Source organism: Necator americanus, chromosome V, assembly GCF_031761385.1.
Source record: "Necator americanus strain Aroian chromosome V, whole genome shotgun sequence".
Lineage (NCBI taxonomy): Eukaryota > Metazoa > Nematoda > Chromadorea > Rhabditida > Ancylostomatidae > Necator > Necator americanus.
This window is the reverse complement of record NC_087375.1, coordinates 28,481,571-28,500,267: the sequence shown is the minus strand read 5'-3', so window position 1 is coordinate 28,500,267 and position 18,697 is coordinate 28,481,571. Positions and strand designations below refer to the sequence as shown.

General features: G+C 41.0%; 4 protein-coding genes across 6 annotated transcripts in view; 2 read left to right on the top strand and 2 right to left on the bottom strand.

Annotated features, from left to right (window-relative positions):
• Window positions 1–13: 13 nt before the first annotated feature.
• Window positions 14–277, bottom strand: RB195_015488 (uncharacterized protein; the record flags this gene model as incomplete). 2 transcript variants are annotated; one of them, XM_064206229.1, is made up of 1 exon in its annotated part: window positions 14–277. In XM_064206229.1, one exon carries the CDS (start codon window positions 275–277, stop codon window positions 14–16), a length of 264 nt encoding a protein of 87 aa, XP_064062110.1. The 2 variants fall into 2 exon arrangements, with proteins under 2 accessions (XP_064062110.1, XP_064062111.1); XM_064206230.1 differs by having other exon boundaries at window positions 14–265.
• Window positions 278–4,212: 3,935 nt separating this feature from the next.
• RB195_015487 (uncharacterized protein) lies at window positions 4,213–6,204 on the top strand (the record flags this gene model as incomplete). Its single annotated transcript, XM_013441402.2, has 5 exons — window positions 4,213–4,392; window positions 5,337–5,421; window positions 5,480–5,662; window positions 5,717–6,022; window positions 6,089–6,204. The coding sequence occupies 5 exons, from the start codon at window positions 4,213–4,215 to the stop codon at window positions 6,202–6,204; spliced, it is 870 nt and encodes a 289-aa protein (XP_013296856.2).
• A 6,105-nt stretch (window positions 6,205–12,309) lies between these two features.
• Window positions 12,310–18,697, bottom strand: part of RB195_015485 (uncharacterized protein) — a gene marked incomplete at both ends in the record, with an annotated part of 50,228 nt that continues 43,840 nt past the window's right edge. Inside the window, 7 exons of one of the 2 annotated variants that reach the window (XM_064206227.1) lie at window positions 12,310–12,393; window positions 12,501–12,592; window positions 12,731–12,831; window positions 13,564–13,718; window positions 14,275–14,342; window positions 15,819–15,885; window positions 18,455–18,552. In XM_064206227.1, coding sequence (XP_064062107.1) covers window positions 12,310–12,393; window positions 12,501–12,592; window positions 12,731–12,831; window positions 13,564–13,718; window positions 14,275–14,342; window positions 15,819–15,885; window positions 18,455–18,552 — 665 coding nt within the window. Of the gene's footprint in view, window positions 12,394–12,500; window positions 12,593–12,730; window positions 12,832–13,563; window positions 13,719–14,274; window positions 14,343–15,818; window positions 15,886–18,454; window positions 18,553–18,697 lie in introns of those variants that run through there. The other variant, XM_064206224.1, reaches the window with a different exon arrangement.
• RB195_015486 (uncharacterized protein) lies at window positions 16,689–16,952 on the top strand (the record flags this gene model as incomplete). Its single annotated transcript, XM_064206228.1, has 1 exon — window positions 16,689–16,952. The coding sequence occupies one exon, from the start codon at window positions 16,689–16,691 to the stop codon at window positions 16,950–16,952; it is 264 nt and encodes an 87-aa protein (XP_064062108.1).

The window sequence follows — 18,697 nt, the reverse complement described above, 5'->3', positions numbered from 1 at the left end:
GCTTGGGTGGTTTTTAACTTCTTTTCAAGCTGTTAAGCAATCGTTCTGCCTTAGCTGACTCCATAACAGCCGTTCGAATGAGAGACATTTGTTTTGTAAATGTGTTTTCCTTCTCATCAGCTACACTCTTCCACGACGATGACATGGGCGTAGTAGCTTCTGAAGTACTTGCACTTTTCGCACGAGCTTTTAACTCGTCCATGAAGTCCTTTCGAGTTTCGGTTGGTCTCAGCTTCACCTCAGATATAGGAATCTCTGCAGTCATTTTCGTATCCATGGTAATTGTTCGCAAGATTTGTCGACGATGTTGTGACGGGGTTAAAATGCACCGATGAGAAATGTGTTTGACTGGCACTACGACTAAATGGTTTTGGCGATATCATACTAGTCGAGGATGTAGAAGAAGACTTTGTTCTTGGTGGAGTTTTGTTTTTAAGGAATGTATGCGCCCCATACTCATCGCTTGAGAGATCCACTTGTTCTTCCTTTTCCTTGATGGACCCCGAATTCATTGTCTTTTTGGTAAATGTACGAGCCCCATATTCATCACTTGATAGAATTCTTACTTCTACGTTAATTTATGCTGTAACTAATAGATCAAATGCTCTCTTGTCTGGGGACTTGGAGGAGCTCCTGATAAGATTGTATCGTTATCAGTCGTGCTTAGTGGTTTTATAACGATGAAAACGCTTAGAATTGGCTGAACTAGATGCGGCTTTTCGCCGTCTAGAGGCCTAATTAGAGGAGACTGGAGCTAATGCTACGATTAAAGCGTCAAGTGCCACACGATCCTTGGTCAGTGCTACAGCATAATCGTTCAGAGGTAGTTAAAACTGAATTCACTACCTCTGAACGATTATGCTGTAAGCACTGATCCAGGGGTGGCCTTACTTTCTTCGTCATAAACGTATGCCTTACTACAGTTATCTTCTGACTACGGCCTCAACTAGTTCGTCCAAAGTTAGGCAAATAAGCGTTTTTATCGTTAAAATAGCAGGCACACTATAACAAAACACAGACAGAATATGCCGAGGTTTCAAGACAAAAGAACATTTGAACCAGAAGTTACAGTATAAATTAATAGAATAACAATTTCTAGAATGATAATTTGTATTAATCATTATTACCAAAAAGACAACGAATTCGGGGTCCATCAAGGAAAAGGAAGAACAAGTGGATCTCTCAAGCGATGAGTATGGAGCGCATACATTCCTTAGAAACAAAATTCCACCAAGAATAAAGTCTTTTTCTACATCCTCGACTAATATGATATCGCCAAAACCATTTAGTCGTAGTGCCAGTCAAACACATTTCTCATCGGTGCATTTTAACCCCGTCACAACATCGTCGACAAATCTTGCGAACAATTACCATGGATACGAAAATGAGTGCAGAGATTCCTATATTTGAGGTGAAGCTGAGACCAACCGAAACTCGAAAGGACTTCAAGACGAGTTAAAAGCTCGTGCGAAAAGTGCAAGTACTTCAGAAGCTACTACGCCCATGTCATCGTCGTGGAGCTGATGAGAAGAAAAACGCATTCACAAAACAAATGTCTTTCATTCGAACGGCTGTTATGGAGTCAGCTAAGGCAGAACGATTGCTTAACAGCTTGAAAAGAAGTTAGATCCTAACTAAGATCCTAGCTAAGATCCCAACCCCAACACCTGTTTCCACCATTCCGACGACAATCATCACTCATACAGCACCAATCACTTTAACTACTCCAAAAGTTCAGACACAGTGGCGCGGTAGTCAGAATACAACCGTAGTTGTGGGCTCTACTCCGGGTGTACCAACTCAACCTGTCCGTGCAAGTATAGTGAAGAACTTGAAGACCCATTGGGAGTTTTCTTCTATAAGTGGAACTCCTATTCAGCCTGATGAAACTGAAGATGAAATCCTAAAAGCAGTGATTCGCATGCGTGTTACAACAATTCCGCGAAGGTTTGACCAAAAACCAAAGAATCTGCAACCGTATCTAGCTACAAAGGTGGCGCAGCAAATTAAATATAATATTATATTATCATGTGTATTTCTGCTTTGAAAAGTTCAACTTTTTAACAGGAATATGCTTTGCTGAAGGACTGGGGGTATTATACCACTTGTTCATCAGTTTTTCTGTCGGTTGGTAGAATCCTTATATGCTTGATTGAATTACCGTTAGCTCACTCTGAAGTGATAGTCGTTATACGGACTGGAACTCAAACATGATACTCTACGCCTCCGTATGCACTCAATTGCTCGCATACGCAGAGCATGATCAGCTGCGTGTTTGTGGTGCCCCCGAGATGACAGATAGACATCGCAGACAGAAGATCTTCGCATAGAAACGGTTCCTCTTATCGACTTGTAAACATGGAATTTTCAAAAAAGCAAGGGCATCTTAGTCAAAAATTCCTTTTTTAACGTACGTAAGAAGAATTCCCTTGGTTCGATCAGTATTCTTCGTTGAGCATATTTCTGCCTCGTTCAACTCATGAATTTTGCGTCTACTGTCCCCGCGTTTCTCTTCTTATTCTTCTTTTATTCTTCTTATTTCTTAAAAGGTATGATCACCGTCCGCCGAGAAGTTGAAACCCATCCACAAAGTTTGCCATTTCACAGGAAAAAAGGAAAAGTTTTACAAATCCTATTCCTTTCATCTTTTTATGCTAACATTTTGCTCAATTCCAGTTCAGACTTCACGAAAATTGTGTGTTTTTAAAATTCAAAAACATTTATTGCTCTCTGCGTGCCATTGCACGAATATCACTCTAAGGAAATCTAAGTGACCTTCCAAACAGTTACGATTCACATACGTTGCGGTATGGATCGTATCTGGAAACGGCATATTCATGCTTATGTTTTTGCGTGAACATAGCTTGTATCCTGTGCGTCAAGGCGAAGGCGAAAAACGTAGAATCAAGTGGCTATGAGGTGAGAAGCTGCTTTCCAACACCTACGTCCCACTGCGTTACTCCGGATTTTTCCTCGCAGAAGACCATGAGATCACTTGGCTCCATAAAACAACAGCCTAACAAGCTCCTCTTAAGCTTTCTTAGCAAACACTGTGGCAGCAAATAACCAGCAAGTTGCAGCTGCTGGAAAGGAGACGATTCGGGGTGCGTACGAACTGAACTTCATGATCACTGATACTGTATTTAGACGAATCTTGAAAAGTTCCACAAGGGTAATACGAATCGAAATGAAATCTGTTGTTAGTTCTATTTGAGAAATCAAGGTTATCCAGACATTTCTTCTTCAAACGGTCAACCTTCCTATTCCTAACATCGTAAAAGTACCGTTCATAGCTTGGATACTTGAAAGTCTACAAAGAAATGTGAGGAAGAATTTTATAAGAAGCTTACTAATAGTCCAAATAGTCAGCTTTAACAAAATAAATAACAACAAAACAAAACAACAAAGTGATTATGCCGAAATCGAAAACTGATCCCTGTTCGTCGCTTTCTTTTTTCTGACCTTTCACTCTCTAATTACTCTGTTTGTTTTCTACTTGTCTTTACCACGTCCTTTTTGGCACGTCAGTGAACCTGATAAATAATAAGTAAATGAATTATTTAGCACAATTGGTACAGAAAATTTTTTTTAACATAGAAAACATTGCTACCGATTAACTGTGACCTCGTATTTGATCTATTGTGTCAATAATCAAGTACTATGTATGGTCAAATTATGTGTAAATGTGCCTCCAATCTAAAAATTCTTACCAGAAAAACTTCACAGTCAGTCATTTTCGTTTATGTTATATTTAAGTATTTACATTTAAACTATTTACATAAATACTTATTTTGAGGATTAACCTCCTGATGAGGTTCAACAATTTAATCCACGATTACGAAGAAAAAAAGATGAATTGTATTCAACGAATAAGTTTAATTTCAACACAGGGTTCAGTTTTGTATGGATATGAGTGTTTCTCTGCGGAACTTCTACGATTTTCGAGAAATCTCTACCAGACATAGATAAATGTAAGTACTCATAATAGTTATGTGGGTCACATCTATCCGAACGTCGTGACCGTGGGGGGAAATGAGTAGGCGTTTCACGCATATGCCACTTTTTGCTCGTCTTCGCCATAAAACCATGAACACACGTTGGACTAGATTCTTTTACGCACTTGCTCTGTTAATTTCCAGTCTCATTCAGAAGGAGGTGGAGCGAACGCTCGACGTCCTCACCCGATAAAGCCCCGTCCATGTCGGGCTTCGAATGACAGTGTTAGCAGCCAGCGCTACGATGGGTTCCGCTCGCTTGGCTGCTTATGTCGCCATCGTTCTGTCGTCCGTATGCGTGATGGCCACCATATTCTATTTACCGGCTTTTATGGCGAAAATCCGGGAGATCCAGCATCGACTGGCGAGGAATGTGGACGAGTTCAATGTCATGCAGGTAATTGTCGTCCTGAACTGAGTTCATTCGGTAGATGAAGCGGATTTACGTGCGACAAGCTTCAGAGCTTTTAACGACCTCACTGATGCACATAAGTTTTTGTTTCTGTCTGTGTTGCCACTAAGAGCTAAAAAGTCTAAAGCTATTCCATTTCATCTCTTCGTTAATTCATGGAGATAAAAGTGGTTGTGGTTGATTCAGCGAATTCCTTAATTATGGTCAATTCTCACTGCGCCAGCGCCAGATATCGAACCATTCAAACCTCTTCAACCTCCATGATTCAATTATGAGGCGTCAAACTGGACTCTTCTCAAATAATCGCTCAATCTTAAGCAACAAAATTCAGTCGATGTTTGTTTCTCCTATATTCGACACGATATCCAGAAAATCCTAAGAAGTTCTGCTTTCTTGCTCTAAAGTCTAACAGACGCGGGATTAATTGCACAAAAACTTGCGAAAATTTGGATTTTTCAAAGTATTTTAAAAAAGTGTTCAAAGGGATGAGGAATTGTTGGATAACTGCGGTTAATTGTATTTTCATCTACGCAATCCCGGAATTTGGGTACGCCAGAGTTCGGGAACGAACCGTTAATAACTCAACGTAGTGCTAGATTTTTGTCCCGAGCGAAAATTTGAAGAACCTCATTATGACTGCTTGAAAACGAAGAAAACTATATTTTAGATATATTTGAAGGTGCTGGAATAAAAATAAACGCAGCTTGTGCATGTCAAACCTATTTCACTGCTAAAAAGACGTGTGCCTCAGCGATTTTGTTCACATATGTCGAAATGTGCGAAAGCATTAGAACGAGACGATTCAGCCACTTCAAAATTGGCGCAGTTCTAAATAGGACTTGTCTCGGCTGGGAAAAACCGTTGTTGCATGTTGATAAAAAGTGGCCAAACCGTTCCTCTTCAGATCCGCTAACGTAGTTCTTTTTTAGGCCGAAATATGGGGCGATCTGCAACTGGCACGCAATGAACCGTACTTACGAAGAATGGCGAAGCGTGAAATCGACGAAGAATGCGGTAATGTTCTTCATATAAGAGTACTATTCCTAACAGTCGTATTTCCATATGTATTTAGTGTGCGTCTATGAAAACTATTGCCCACCTGGTGAAAAGGGGCGGCCAGGCATAAGCGGAATAGATGGCGTTCCTGGAATGCCTGGTGAGCCTGGCGAACCGGGTGCACCTGGAACTGTACCCATTATGCAAATAAGTCCGGATGGTTGCCGTCTTTGTCCGCCAGGACCGCAGGGACCTCCTGGTATGTTTCATCAATGCTAAAACTAGGTACCCCGAAGTTAAACAAATTTCGTAGGTTATATTGGTCTTCCGGGACCTCAGGGAGTTCCCGGCGCTCCTGGGGTGCCAGGCAATGATGGTCGTCCGGGAAGTGATGGAGCGCCTGGCCCACAAGGGCCTATGGGTCAACCCGGAGAACCCGGAGATGAAGGCGACGAAGGACCACCTGGAAGTGATGGGATTCGAGGAGAGAAAGGACCTACTGGACCGCGTGGTCTTCAGGGCATGGTTGGAGCACGAGGTTATCCAGGGAACACCGGACCACCCGGTAATCCCGGACCCAGCGGACCTGCTGGAGAACCTGGTATCGAAGGGAAACCTGGTATTATACACATTATATCTCCAGTATTATTGTTTGTTGAAGGTATATAATCAGTGTTGTCTTAAGGGATGCCTGGATTCCGCGGCGGTGCTGGAAATTACGGGGAACAAGGATTGCCCGGCGAGGATGCTGGCTATTGTCATTGTCCTGCCAGAAGCGCAGTCATGAAAGAAAAAGCGTGAAATTATGCAGTTTTATGCTCAATCTTTTAAAATTGTATTATTATGAGTAACAAATGCTGTTGTAAATTGTGGTGTACGTGCTCATAAACGCTTTTCTCTGAAATTCTTCGAAATTAAAGAATTATTGGATTATTTATAGAAGGCGAAATACCAAAGAATTTATTTATTATTTACATACTTTTGGGTCCTTCACTTTGATGGTTACCGTAACTGGGATTGAGATGAATACTTATTTGAACATTCGAATATTATTTGAATATATTTGATAATAATATTGATATTAATACTGATATTATTTATTGATTAGTGAAAATGTGGTAAAGATTTTGTGAACCCTGCCATCATTTAGAAGTGGTAATAATAAATTGAAAAGTGAATTAGTACGTATCACTACTTATAATACTTTCTTCGTCTACTACGAGAACTACTTTTTTTGAGATTGGAGCATTTCCTCCTTCTCCTCTAAAGTCTGAAGCATCAAAATGTGCTCCCACTTTATTCAGCTAATCTTTTGTGTGTTTCAAATTATTTCATCACTTAATTAAATTATTACTACACTGCGAAATTGTAGACCACTATTTGGTTGCGATTTTACGTCATACGTATACTTGACGCTAAACCATTTTGAAGCTGAACATGTCTGGAAACAGACAGATATTATAAAAGTAAAAATTGTGCTCAAAAAAAGAATACAAAGAATAACCTGAAGAAGAAAGAAATATACTGTAGATAAAGATAACAGCAAAGTAATGAAAAATAAATGCGAAAAGGAAACAGGAGAAATGTGTTGAAGGTTTGTTAGTTAGGATAAATTTGAACACATCGTTCATCAATAGATTGACTGCAAAACCTGGAACGCTTCCGTATTGTTCGCTCCTACCTCAAAGGTATTCCTTGTTATCCGTAGTCAGTGACTATAATTACAAACTTTTTCCAACCTACGAGCGTGAAATAAAGGATGAATTGTCTGGCGTTAAAGGCATCACTCCACGAATCTGGAGTGGTGCGGGTTTCAGGTGAGTTATGTCTATACGGAGCCGTACATTATGGAGAGAAGGGTGATTTCGTCAATTTCTTCCTAATTGCCGTAAAAAACGGCCTGGAAGATGCGGCCTCGAGTGTTCTGGCGCTTTCATTTTCATTTTCTACAACGAGTTCGATTGGAGCGCGCCAGCCTTGTGCACACGCCGCATCTCCCGGGCTATTTTTTACAGCATTTAGGAAGAAATGGACGGAATCACCCTCCTCTACAGAATCTACGACCCCGTGTAGGAACTCTCCACCTGAAATCCGCACCACGCGGGGGTGGGGTGATGCCTTTAATCATTCTGCTTGTGATTCACCACCAGGTTCACTTCAAATAAGAATTGCTTGAGGGTTACGAACGTGTACCTAATCTATACTTGTAACTTGCGAAGCCTACCCGCTGTATAAAAACAGTGTTTTTATCCTCCCAGACAAGTCTGGTCTTTATCGACCGCGGAGGGATGAAAGGCTGTGGAATGACTGTGGTGACGGAATGAAAAGGTTGTGGAATGACAAGGCGTTTGAAGGCTTGGATTACAGGTTCTTTGATTTTACAGGTTCTAAAGAAGGCAGCGACATCAAAGCTCTAGGAGAAATAAAAAAACGACAGCAGCCCAAAAGAAATACGTTACTCAAATTTATACTGGCAAAATTCAGAAAAAACGTTCGGGACCTACTCAGAGGTGTGCCTGGAAATTACGTTCGACTCGTAAATAAGGGACTTCCCTTCAGGGAGAAGATCATTTCAGAAAAACAAATAACCCACTTTCTTCATAGCTACATACTTCACCCTTTTCTCTCACTGCGTGATTCTTATCTTCATCGCGAATGAAGGTTTACACGAAATATCGGAATATAAAATGGAAAAACGATAACTCAAGAACACAAAAGATCGAAGGTCGCATTTTGGGAGCAGAATTAAGGGTCAAACGAGATTCCATTTTTTCCTAATGAGGAAATGCGTGTACAAACACTACGGTGTTGTCAACGATTGTTAGTGGACATTCCTTCGGGGAGTGAATCAAAGAACATATGTGATTCCATTTGTTCCAAGGCGAACTTGAAGCTGTAAGAGAAATTTGGCGGACTGGTAGCTCATAACCAAGATCAGAGGACTTAGTAACCAGTGAATCCTAACCGTTTTAGCTTGGCCCATCATTACTTGAAGGTCGCGCCAAAAATTGCATCCCCTCAATCTCACAAAATACTCAGAATCACTCATAAGTGATGTTTCTGCCTTTTTAAAAACGCTATGCAAGTCTTGGACCTGGGGCCATTTTCGCATCATCCGATCAGTACGTCCCATGGTTTCGCGCAAAATTGTAGGCAACTTCCAATCGGTTCGTGAACGTTTGCGATTGAGAGCAGAAGAGGAACAACAGGATAGAGATAGGAAAAACGCTACAGTCCTTCCTTTGATCTTCCATCGCTTTCTTTAGTAAGCAAGCTGCAGGAGGCAGATTGGTAGATGCGAAAATCCATTTATGCACACCTCTGGTAAGTCGTAATGTCAGCTATTGAGAATATGCTCAGGACAGCTGCAACGTTTCCATCGTCGGACGAAGAGCGTATTTTCTCCACAAATATGGCTCACTATATCAATAATCCAATACGAGTCTAAAACAGGTTTCCCATTCAAGTCGGAGCCATATCACAGAGCGCCAGTATCACATAACAGAACACGCAACAACGATTCATTTCTTCTTTCCTTCTGTTCCGAATGATGTGAGCAGAGCAGAGTAAGCACGACTTGAGTAGTGGGCAAACCACTTGCAATCCCAAAGAGAGTTTTTCTTTTTTACAATCGCGTCTATGAATGAGTTTTGAAACATGAAAAACAAAGAAACATGAATGAATTCTGTTTTCTTCGAAAGAAAAACAATGCTTTTCTGATTACCTGCAAATTATAAATTGCAAATTTGCTTGAGTTGACGGAAAAAGGATCACTCTTTCTCACCTAACTAAAACGATCCACAATTTTAGGTGCTCATCGCAGGGAATGTCACGAAAATACCTCCTGAAGGATGGCAGCCATGCCACCATCACTGCGAACCCAACGACCTTGCGCGCAAAATGCTCCGTTTTGAATTGCAGCCAAAAGTCCTCTTATGAACTGTAACTTGAAAAATCCATCGCTGGCCAATTAGCTAGCGCTAGCGTCCAAACCCAGGAGTTCTTTGTCGGTTTAGACTTCTGGGATTAAATCCAAGAAGGGATTTTCATTGGTCACTCTTATATTATCGGCGCAACTCGAACAACTGGTGGCACAGGAAAATCAAAGTCACATAGCTGTTGAAGTAAGTGTTAATGTGATCTGCTTCTCCGATGTTGTCTTGGATCGGTTGCTCGATCACGCCTTGGGAAGTGGGGTGGCAATTGAGGAGGTAGGTCGTCTAATTTATGTTCTAGAAGAAAACAGCGATACTGAAATAACTTATGAGTCAATTTGTAATTATCCCAGATAAGGAAAAAATCTAGACCGTTTCAACCTATCAACCTTCTTAGTACAAAGAGTAGCTTTTTTTTGCGTGTATTGACCAGTCCGTTTTTCCTGATTTCTTCTGATTATTTTCCTGATCTCCTCTACATACTCGGAGAAGGTGTTCCAAAACGTCTCCGTAATGCATCCAAACTTTACCTACTAAAAAACCCAACATCGAAAATTTCGGCGAAATTTGTTCTCAAGGGTAACGACTTTGCGCGACTAAAAGGGAGTGTAGACTTACATTCTCCATTAGGATTTCCTAAGATTTCCAACAAATCTTTTTTAGGGTTATTAATCTCTAATGCATTAGATCGCCTTCTTGATTATTTCCATTTTTAAGAGCACCTTTTTGCAACATCAAATATTTCACTAAATAAAAAGTAAAGGGTATCTTGCACAATGACTTCGGATTCTTCAGTTCAATTTATGATTGACTTCAAGTCCGTTGCCACTTCAGAACAGTCCTTTATTCGAGTGCTGCTTTTTGCGGATTCCCTGATCAAAATGACATTCCACTTGGACGCAAAATTATGTCCTGTTTCAGTGCTTATATGGAAAACAGAAATGATTTCTTTCGGTCCGGTTTCTCTCTGGATGATTTAATTTTGTTATCTCACAGGAAATCATTACTTGTGCATACCGCATCTAAGATTCCGAGTATTCGTTAATACATTCTAGAGTATCTCAATCACTGTTACGATTATTTAGAAAAAAAAAAACTTAGTTCTTAACACTCCGATCCGAAAAAACTGCCATCAGAGACCATGCGGCGTGTCCGACCGCCACGTAATCCAGCTCACTTATTTTGTAATTAACTCGCTACAAGCACCTCTTCTTTACTTCCTCGTAATTTTCCTCAAACAAGGACTACGGGATGTTTTTGATCAGGATCAAGTATGTTTAATTTGAGTTTTTCACTCAGAGAAAGTTCCCATTTTAATCTCTGCTAATCTCAACTCATTCAAATGTTTTCTAGCGTCAAGAAATTCCTCGGCAAGACAGCTTTCTTCAATGCGGCCGCCTTGCTATTCCCAAACAGAGGCTAATTTTAAGAGGTAGTTGTTTTGGAAAAGACTTGTACGGTACAAAAACCTATCACTGTTGTCACCTGTAAAACGAGTAAGTTCACCACGACCACTTGTTTGCGGACCAGGTATGTCAATTGGAACTAGAAGAAACAGAAGTGGCAGCCGACCTACATACCAGAGTGTGGTTCACAGAAATTTTCGGATTGCTCGAATATTCAGTCGACTCAGTCTTCAGAAAAAAGCGAAAAAAATCGATCAAATTAAATTTTAAGAAATTTTGATTAGCAAAGACTTCATACAGGTCCAATATTTGCACATGCTAGTATTCACCTCAAGCAGTTTCATTTCACTAGTTCTGGAAATTCATTCTACCTCGCATATAAATTGCTTCGAACACGAAATCTTCGAGGACAGAAGTAAATATCCAAAAAAACTTTGCTTTTGTTAACAATCATACGCTTTGATATCAGAATTTTGTAATCATATATTAGGAAAACCTCCCTTAGTGGACAGCTGTTTGCATTGAGGAAAAATATGAGTACAGCCACCCAATCAGTCCTAATGGTTCACATAACCTGGCGATTGGGAAATTATCGGCTAGAAGGTCATTTATAAAAAAAGAACTACTTGGTTGGTTCGCTAAAAACTCCGAATGGAACCAAATCGAATAAACCATTCGGAGAATTGTTACTGCCGATAAATAAGTGAATAAATACACGTGCGGATAATATGTATTTTAATTTCTTTTCGTTTTTTTTACCCTCCAATATACTAGAATGTCTAGCTTGATATCCGAATGTATGGAAATTCCAGCCTTCCTCAGCACCTAAGTGTTGAAATAAAATGGAACAATTCGTATCTGTTGCTTGCTTAAATATTCGCGTAATTCAAAAAGTAAGCCTTCTCAAATATTCGAATGTTCCACTTAAAAATTGCACCTATGTAGTCAGACAAATATTCTAGATATATGCGGTTTGCTCATCGCTTTACTATGTGCCATCATTTTAACTTATAATCACCTGAACTGTGGTATCAAGGGAAAAAAAGAGAGGAGAAAAATAAACAAGAAGATAAATAGGCTGTTATGTTCAGTGGATCCACAAACAAATGAAAGGTTGTCATTTTCTAAGACTTTAAACTATGTAGGTGTGAACAATACGTCATTTAGCGCTGCAGCTAAAATTCCAGAAATTTTATGTTGACTGGAAGAAATTTCCGATTTGTAGAGGTCCTTCAATACTTGGCTGTTGACACGGAGCTATACTCGACGTCGAATTAAAGGAAGCGCTCTACCAGAAGATAGAGCTGAGCGGCTCCGTTCCGAACACAAGTTAGAGGAGATAAATCTGCTCAGAGTAGAGAGAAATCCCATGACGCCCGAAGTAAACATAGGAGGTAAAGATCACGACAAACTTTAATTCTAATCAAGATTTTATTGTAACGAAGCATGAAGTTTATTTTGATTTATAGTTTTTGACTTATTATATGTAGTAGTCCAAATCTAACCGTTGAGGTATTTTATAAGTACGAATACAAGGCAAGATATATAGATCACAATGGTACAAATCATCTACAACCAACTGTTCGCAATGTCTGACAACATCCATTGTAGGAGTCTTGCAATGTTTGGGCCAACGCTTGGCAAGCAGCCTTAAATAGATTTAAAAACAAATAAATTTATTTTTGTGTGAACTAAAGTAAAATTTCCATTTTAGAATTAAGTAGTGTTTAATGAGAAGGAAATCCAAAAGCAGCACCTGTCTTGTAAATCCATTTAATGTGGTAGAACTGTTCAAATAAATCTTAACGTAGTCACCACACCAGTATGGATCAGGTAGCGAACATGGATCTGAATGAAACTTCCAGTTTTATGAAACAAGTGTCACCTTTGTAAAACTTTATTGAATATGATTAACGATTAATTTTGTGCCACTTCTGACTGACAATGTTGATTTCTAGAAAAAAAAAATTCAAGAACTTCCAAAACCTGTGTTGGCGTCTCTGAATAGAGTGCCTCCAGCCAACTGGCTCGTACCAACTTGACTACTGGCCGCTTGATTTCCACCGTAAACGTATTGCGTTGATGTTCTGCAAGTAAATAATAAACAAAGCGAGTCACAGTGCAACAATCCGCCGACCCCGGCGTATCCGTCGCAACAGAACGCCCGCACACAATCAGCTCTACATAAGCGCCTAGATACTTTTCCTACTCGTTCAGTGCGTAAGGTAAAAAAACTACTCGTACGGAAGTAAGTCAGCTCAACATGCACGGTTCGATCAAAAACTTGCAATTCCAAAAACTAGCTAAGTCCGGCCATAGCGTGCTTGTATTGGACGAATCCACCGCAGGCCGGGGCTCCAAGGGGAAGCAAATCATGCACAAAACAGAAAGAAACTCAGTAAGAAACATTAATCATCTGTTTTGGTAACTCGAACTCTTATTGAGATGACGCCTAACGTAATCCGGAAAAAATATGTTTAGAATCTATGATGTGCGCAAAAGCTTACGCGCTCTTGCACCACAAGCCAAAATATCATAATCATAATAATCTTTGTAAGGTTTTTCTAATCGCATTACACTAATCACAACGTCGATTAGCAGACTAAAACAACAAAAACAAACCTACGTGCGATGTTGTATTCAAACAATCGAGCTGATCATGGTCTTTTTTTTACAAGTCGGAAAGTTAAAAAAAAATTCAACAAAAAAAGCAGAGTATATGCAGAAAAATATCCAGAAAGGGACCTATTAGAAAACCGGATGAAGCGTATTTAAACAGGTATTCAAATTTTGATTTTGAATCCTGAGAAAAAACATACCTGTATGGATAGAACATTGCTTGATTACTACTTGCTGACGTCAATCCAGTACCAGAGGAAGAGCTCGTCGATGGGTCGCGCAGTCTGGTTGTTTTCAGATCGGCAACACTTTGATACGGAGCTGACGCTCGTGAAGCGCTGGCTGTTGGCGTAACCTCAATATATGCACTATATGAACAAAAATTCTATTTCTCCTGGGGACTGTGCTGGATTTTTGCACTACGGTAGCGGCAAATGTGTTCAGCCATGTTGGCGCGAAGCGACGCGCCCGCGGCGCAGCGTTGCTCTGCAGCGGTCCGCAGTGCTCGGCGGTCGACATCGCGCCAGTTTGGGTGAATGAGTCCGACCAGCGGGGTTTCTCCTTCTCCCGGTAGATGATTTATCCAGAGGTTTTCCTTTCAATTACAACATATTAATGGAGAAAATGATCCCATCTCGGCGGCACCATTAACCCCGAGCAACCCATGCCTGACCAAATGAACCACCATGAATGCAAAAACGAGGTGCCAAGTATGTATCATCATAAATTTAAAGGACAAATGAATCAACTGTGACGGCTGCAAATCCTCAAGTAAACAATGAAATAAACCATACTATATAACCATGAGAAAGGAATTCGAAATTATACGACAAAGAAAATATGAGGTGGTGGAGAAACTCCATTTTTCAGTGTATAATTTACTTGGGTTGTAGAAGAAATTTAAAAAGAACCTGATACGAGTTCACGTTTGTCACCGATGGTCCACGAGTGATCTGCGATCCTGTTCGTACTGGAGTATCTGAAGCGAAACTACAGTTTTTTTCAATGCAATTCTGTATGTACATTCCACAACGCAGCTGTTATTTTTTTTTAAGAGATTCCTCTTTGTTAGACGTGTATGGGAGTAGCAGTGTAACGCAAAAATACACGGGTGGCACCCGTCTATGGGAGTACCAGAAGAGGCGGGAAAGAATTTAAATATAAAATCAAATTCGACTACCACATAAGGGTGAAAAGTGCCCTTGACTTCCACTTGTTTCAACCACTTTCTTGCGCCTTTATATAAAATCAAGTAGGTTAATGAAGAATTTCAATGAATTCACGCAAGCTTCCTCAAAAATTGCTTCAATTGTTCCGTGACGTCATTTGATAGTGTTAGAGATAGTGTTTGTCACCAACCGCTGTATGTCTGATGCATTCAGACCGAAACTCAAAGTTTTTTCAAGGGATTCTTTGGTGGGTTTCGAAATTAGTTTGCGGCTTCCAGGCCTCGCACGTTCGTAGCACTCTTAAAGGCATCACCCCACGATTCTGAGGTGGTGCAGATTTCAGGTGGAGTATTCGTATACGGGATGGGAGACTATGGAAAGGAGGTGATTCCGTCCATTTCTTCCTAACTGCCGTAAAAAACGGCCTGGAAGATGCGGCGCGTGCACAAGGCCGGCGCGCTCAAGTCGAACTCCCTGTAGAAAATAGTGCGCCAAAACGCCTGTAGCCGTATCTTCCTTGCCGTTTTTTTACGGCAATTAGGAAGAAATGGATGGAATCACCCCCCTCCCCATAGTCCCCCATTCCGTATACGAATACTCCACCTGAAATCCGTACCACCTCAGATTCGTGGAGTGATGCCTTTAAGAAAACTTCTTGGTCCACGTTTAGGTCCTCCTCAACGTCCTTAAGACAAGGAGCAGTCCTCGAGTATACAGTCGCTCTATGTGACTTTTTTCCCCTTTGTTCTCGATAACAGATGTTCTCTTACATCTTTTAGCTGAGTTTTATTTTCACTCAGAGGAAAAGTTGAACAGAATCACTGCAAAAGGATATTATCATGGAGGTGTCACCACGGTTTGATGAATATGTGGTTGATCCCAGCACGAGTGGTACAGGTGAGCCATTTCCCGTGTCCACCGACAATTACCTTGGTTCACAAGCTTTTTGGAGCGTGAAGCGGTAAATCCAACAGCGAAAATAACAGAGGAAATGTTCTGCAGAACTTTCCACTGACTGATCCGCATCTTTTTTCTCAACTTTCTCAATGATTTCACAAACTCTTTTCGTATGTTTTGTGGATAATTGAAGGAGTTATGAAATGGTATAATAACTTCGGAAAACACCGTCATAAAGCAACGATAATAAAGAGTGGAGATGTAAAAAAGTGCCTAACGCTAGTTACACAGATAGTTGTTTGAAATCAGTGTTTAAAAAAAATTACTGAGAACACTTCTATTCTTCGATAGAGTGTTGAGGCAGAATAACTGCCTCAAAAAATAAATACCTGCATATGCGTAGCCATAAATGTTGTTTGTATATTGTTGAGTAGATGTCGATCGGCTGGGATACATCTGAAATAAAATTAACGAAAAAAATTTAGCTGATATATTGGGTTGTCCATAGTGTTTTCCAATTGACAATCACTTGGATTGTGAACAAATCAGAAATCTAGCCAGGTGATAGTGGAAGGTTACTGACAATTTTGGTAACAACTGTGATGATCAAGATTTGTTTGGTGCTGAATAATAAAACAAAAACCTCAAAAAAGTGGAAAGAAAATCGTTATGGACAACCTAACATACCCATTGTCGATGTCTCCTTTATTCGAATCCACTCAACAAAAGGATAAAATAGTAGGCGCTGATTCAACCCAAAATAGTGGAGATTGATGAGACGCACATACAGCTACAGTGACTTGCAGAGGTCAAGCGTTTCATTTGTTCAATGAGCTGTCAGTGCATCTTCCAAAATAAATCTGGCATCTATTGCTGGTGTGGATGAAAGGTTCGGTTGAACTAAACCGATTCCAGCCCGCTGACATCGCATACACGAATCTCCCTTACTAGAGAGAGTCGGTTAGTCGTGAGGTTGCGTGGGGCGTCCCCAGCAGGCAGATGGAGAGCTTATCGCAAACCAAAAGCGATCTTGTGCCTCTGTGACGCTAGTCGATTCAGTGGTTAGACTCCATGTCCCTGCTGCGCTAGTATCACCTCATAATACTATTGCATCCGCACTTCGGGCCTGACAATATCCTCAAATCAAGTGACTAAAAGGTGCAAGGAAAGTGGTTTGGGGTCGCCTCCAACATATAAGCTCTACATCCAAGAAAGAGTCTTTTGATTTCGAAGGAAATCCTGGTACTGTAGGGCCAGAAATGACGGAAGTCAAGGAGTCATCTAAGTTACCGAAACAGAAAAAGACTATGATGACGATCTGTACTTACAACGTACGTACGATTGCATCCATTGAGGATCTGATGATGCAAGCGAGGATGATTAAGTGCGACATCATCGGCCTGTCCAAGAGGACACTATGCCTCGTACTCAACACCGCTTATGACACTAGAGAAGAACTGTTCTTAGGAACAGCGACAGTAGAGGAGTTGGTGGAGTTGGTATCCTCTTCAACAGGAGTGTAGCAGTGAACATCAACTAACGGCCCGAATCGGGCGTTTACGGATGACAAGAAGTGGTTCAATGCCAGCTCTGACTATCTTCGTCGGTTACGCTCCGACATGAAGCAACAAAGAGGAAGAAGTCGAAGCTTTCTATGCGAACATCGATAAGTTCTATGGGGAAGATCATAAATTCTACAAGGTCAGAGTTGGCGATTTCAACCCCAATTTATCCCCAGAATAACGCCTGAAAAACTTTGCATCGGAACTCACGGCCTTTAATGCAATGAACAGGGAGAGGGGCTATCGGAGTTTATCATGACACCTAAGGTCACCCATAGAAAGTTGCAGCTTCAGAAGCCTTCCTCTCTTCCTTGGACGTGAAAGTCACCTGATGGACGGTACCATAATAAAATTTTATGCGGGATCGAACCTCTTCGAAAAAGATTTTTTCGCATGGAGAGAAGAAAAAGCCGCGAAGTCCACAAAGCGAACTCCAAGAACCAACATCGACTAAAAGCTGTTAGCTTCGCTTGTGGGCTTTTGGAAAGATACCGTCATAGACAATATCGACAACGAATATGATCGACTTCTAGGACATCTTCACAACTGCACGAGGAGAGCGATAAGTTTTAAAAGCACCAAGAGACGCCTATCTCTGAAAAATCTACAGCTAGGGCCGCCTACAAGGTTCAGAGCCGCGCGGGCGCGCAGTTTGGCGGCTCTACGCGTTTGGTGGTTATTGGCTATTCAAAACAGTGCACTCAATGACCACCAAAACCGTAGAGCCGCCAAATCGCGTGCCCACGCGGCTCTAAACTCTGCGGACACCTCACCTTGAAGCTACACGAGCTGCAGGCATGAACTTACATCCGAGCTTGCGAGATGTTGCAGAGGAGCAATGAAAGAACACCTCGAAGACAATAGAGCAGCAATACTGGCTGAAGCAGAAGAGGTGGGTACGATGTTCGTGAGAAACGGATGATTTTCTATGATCTAAGATCTAAGATTAAAAACATCCGGCTCCATGGTCACCTATTCAACACCACTGTTCTTCCTGCTTTGACCTACACTTCAGAAACCTGTCACCGCAAGCAAGAAGAAAATGCTATCAGCGTCATAGAACGTGCAATTAGAAGGGTGATAATAAGAGTAACCCGCTTTGCGCCATTCAAAGAAGGAACATTTTCGAACTCCTTCAAGGAAAATGCGATGCTCTTCGACTTTCTCGCAAGAAGAAAAGCCACTAGGCAACATTTGCACACGATCGGGACAAATGGAAGTAATATTTGTGCCCACTCGAGAAAATTGATGAACAGCGGGAGTACAGACAGAAATGGACGGAATTCCCCTCCTCCCCATAATCTACGACCTAACCAGATTCGTGGAGTGATGGCATTAAGCTCTCACTATTAAAAACATCGGCATACCTTGAGTTTCTTCTTTTCAGATAATAACTAGGTTTTGCTTTCTTTTTCTCCATTCCGCAAACACTAATGAAGTAATAACTGCAAAAGAAAGAAAACCTGTTGGATTTGTTGGTAGTTAATGGTGTTCTGCTGCTCATTACTAGTGACAGGGTCATTCAAAGGAACTGCTGCTGGGGCAGTGTTGAAGAAAGAACCTGAGATAGTAACATATGTTTTGTTTTCAAGCTTTAAAGGCACCGTATCACGAAATTGACGTGATGTGGAAGCCTGGTAGAAAACATAGAGTTCGGACGGTACACTGTGAATATGAACTTGGCGTCGCTCAATTTCCTCCAACTG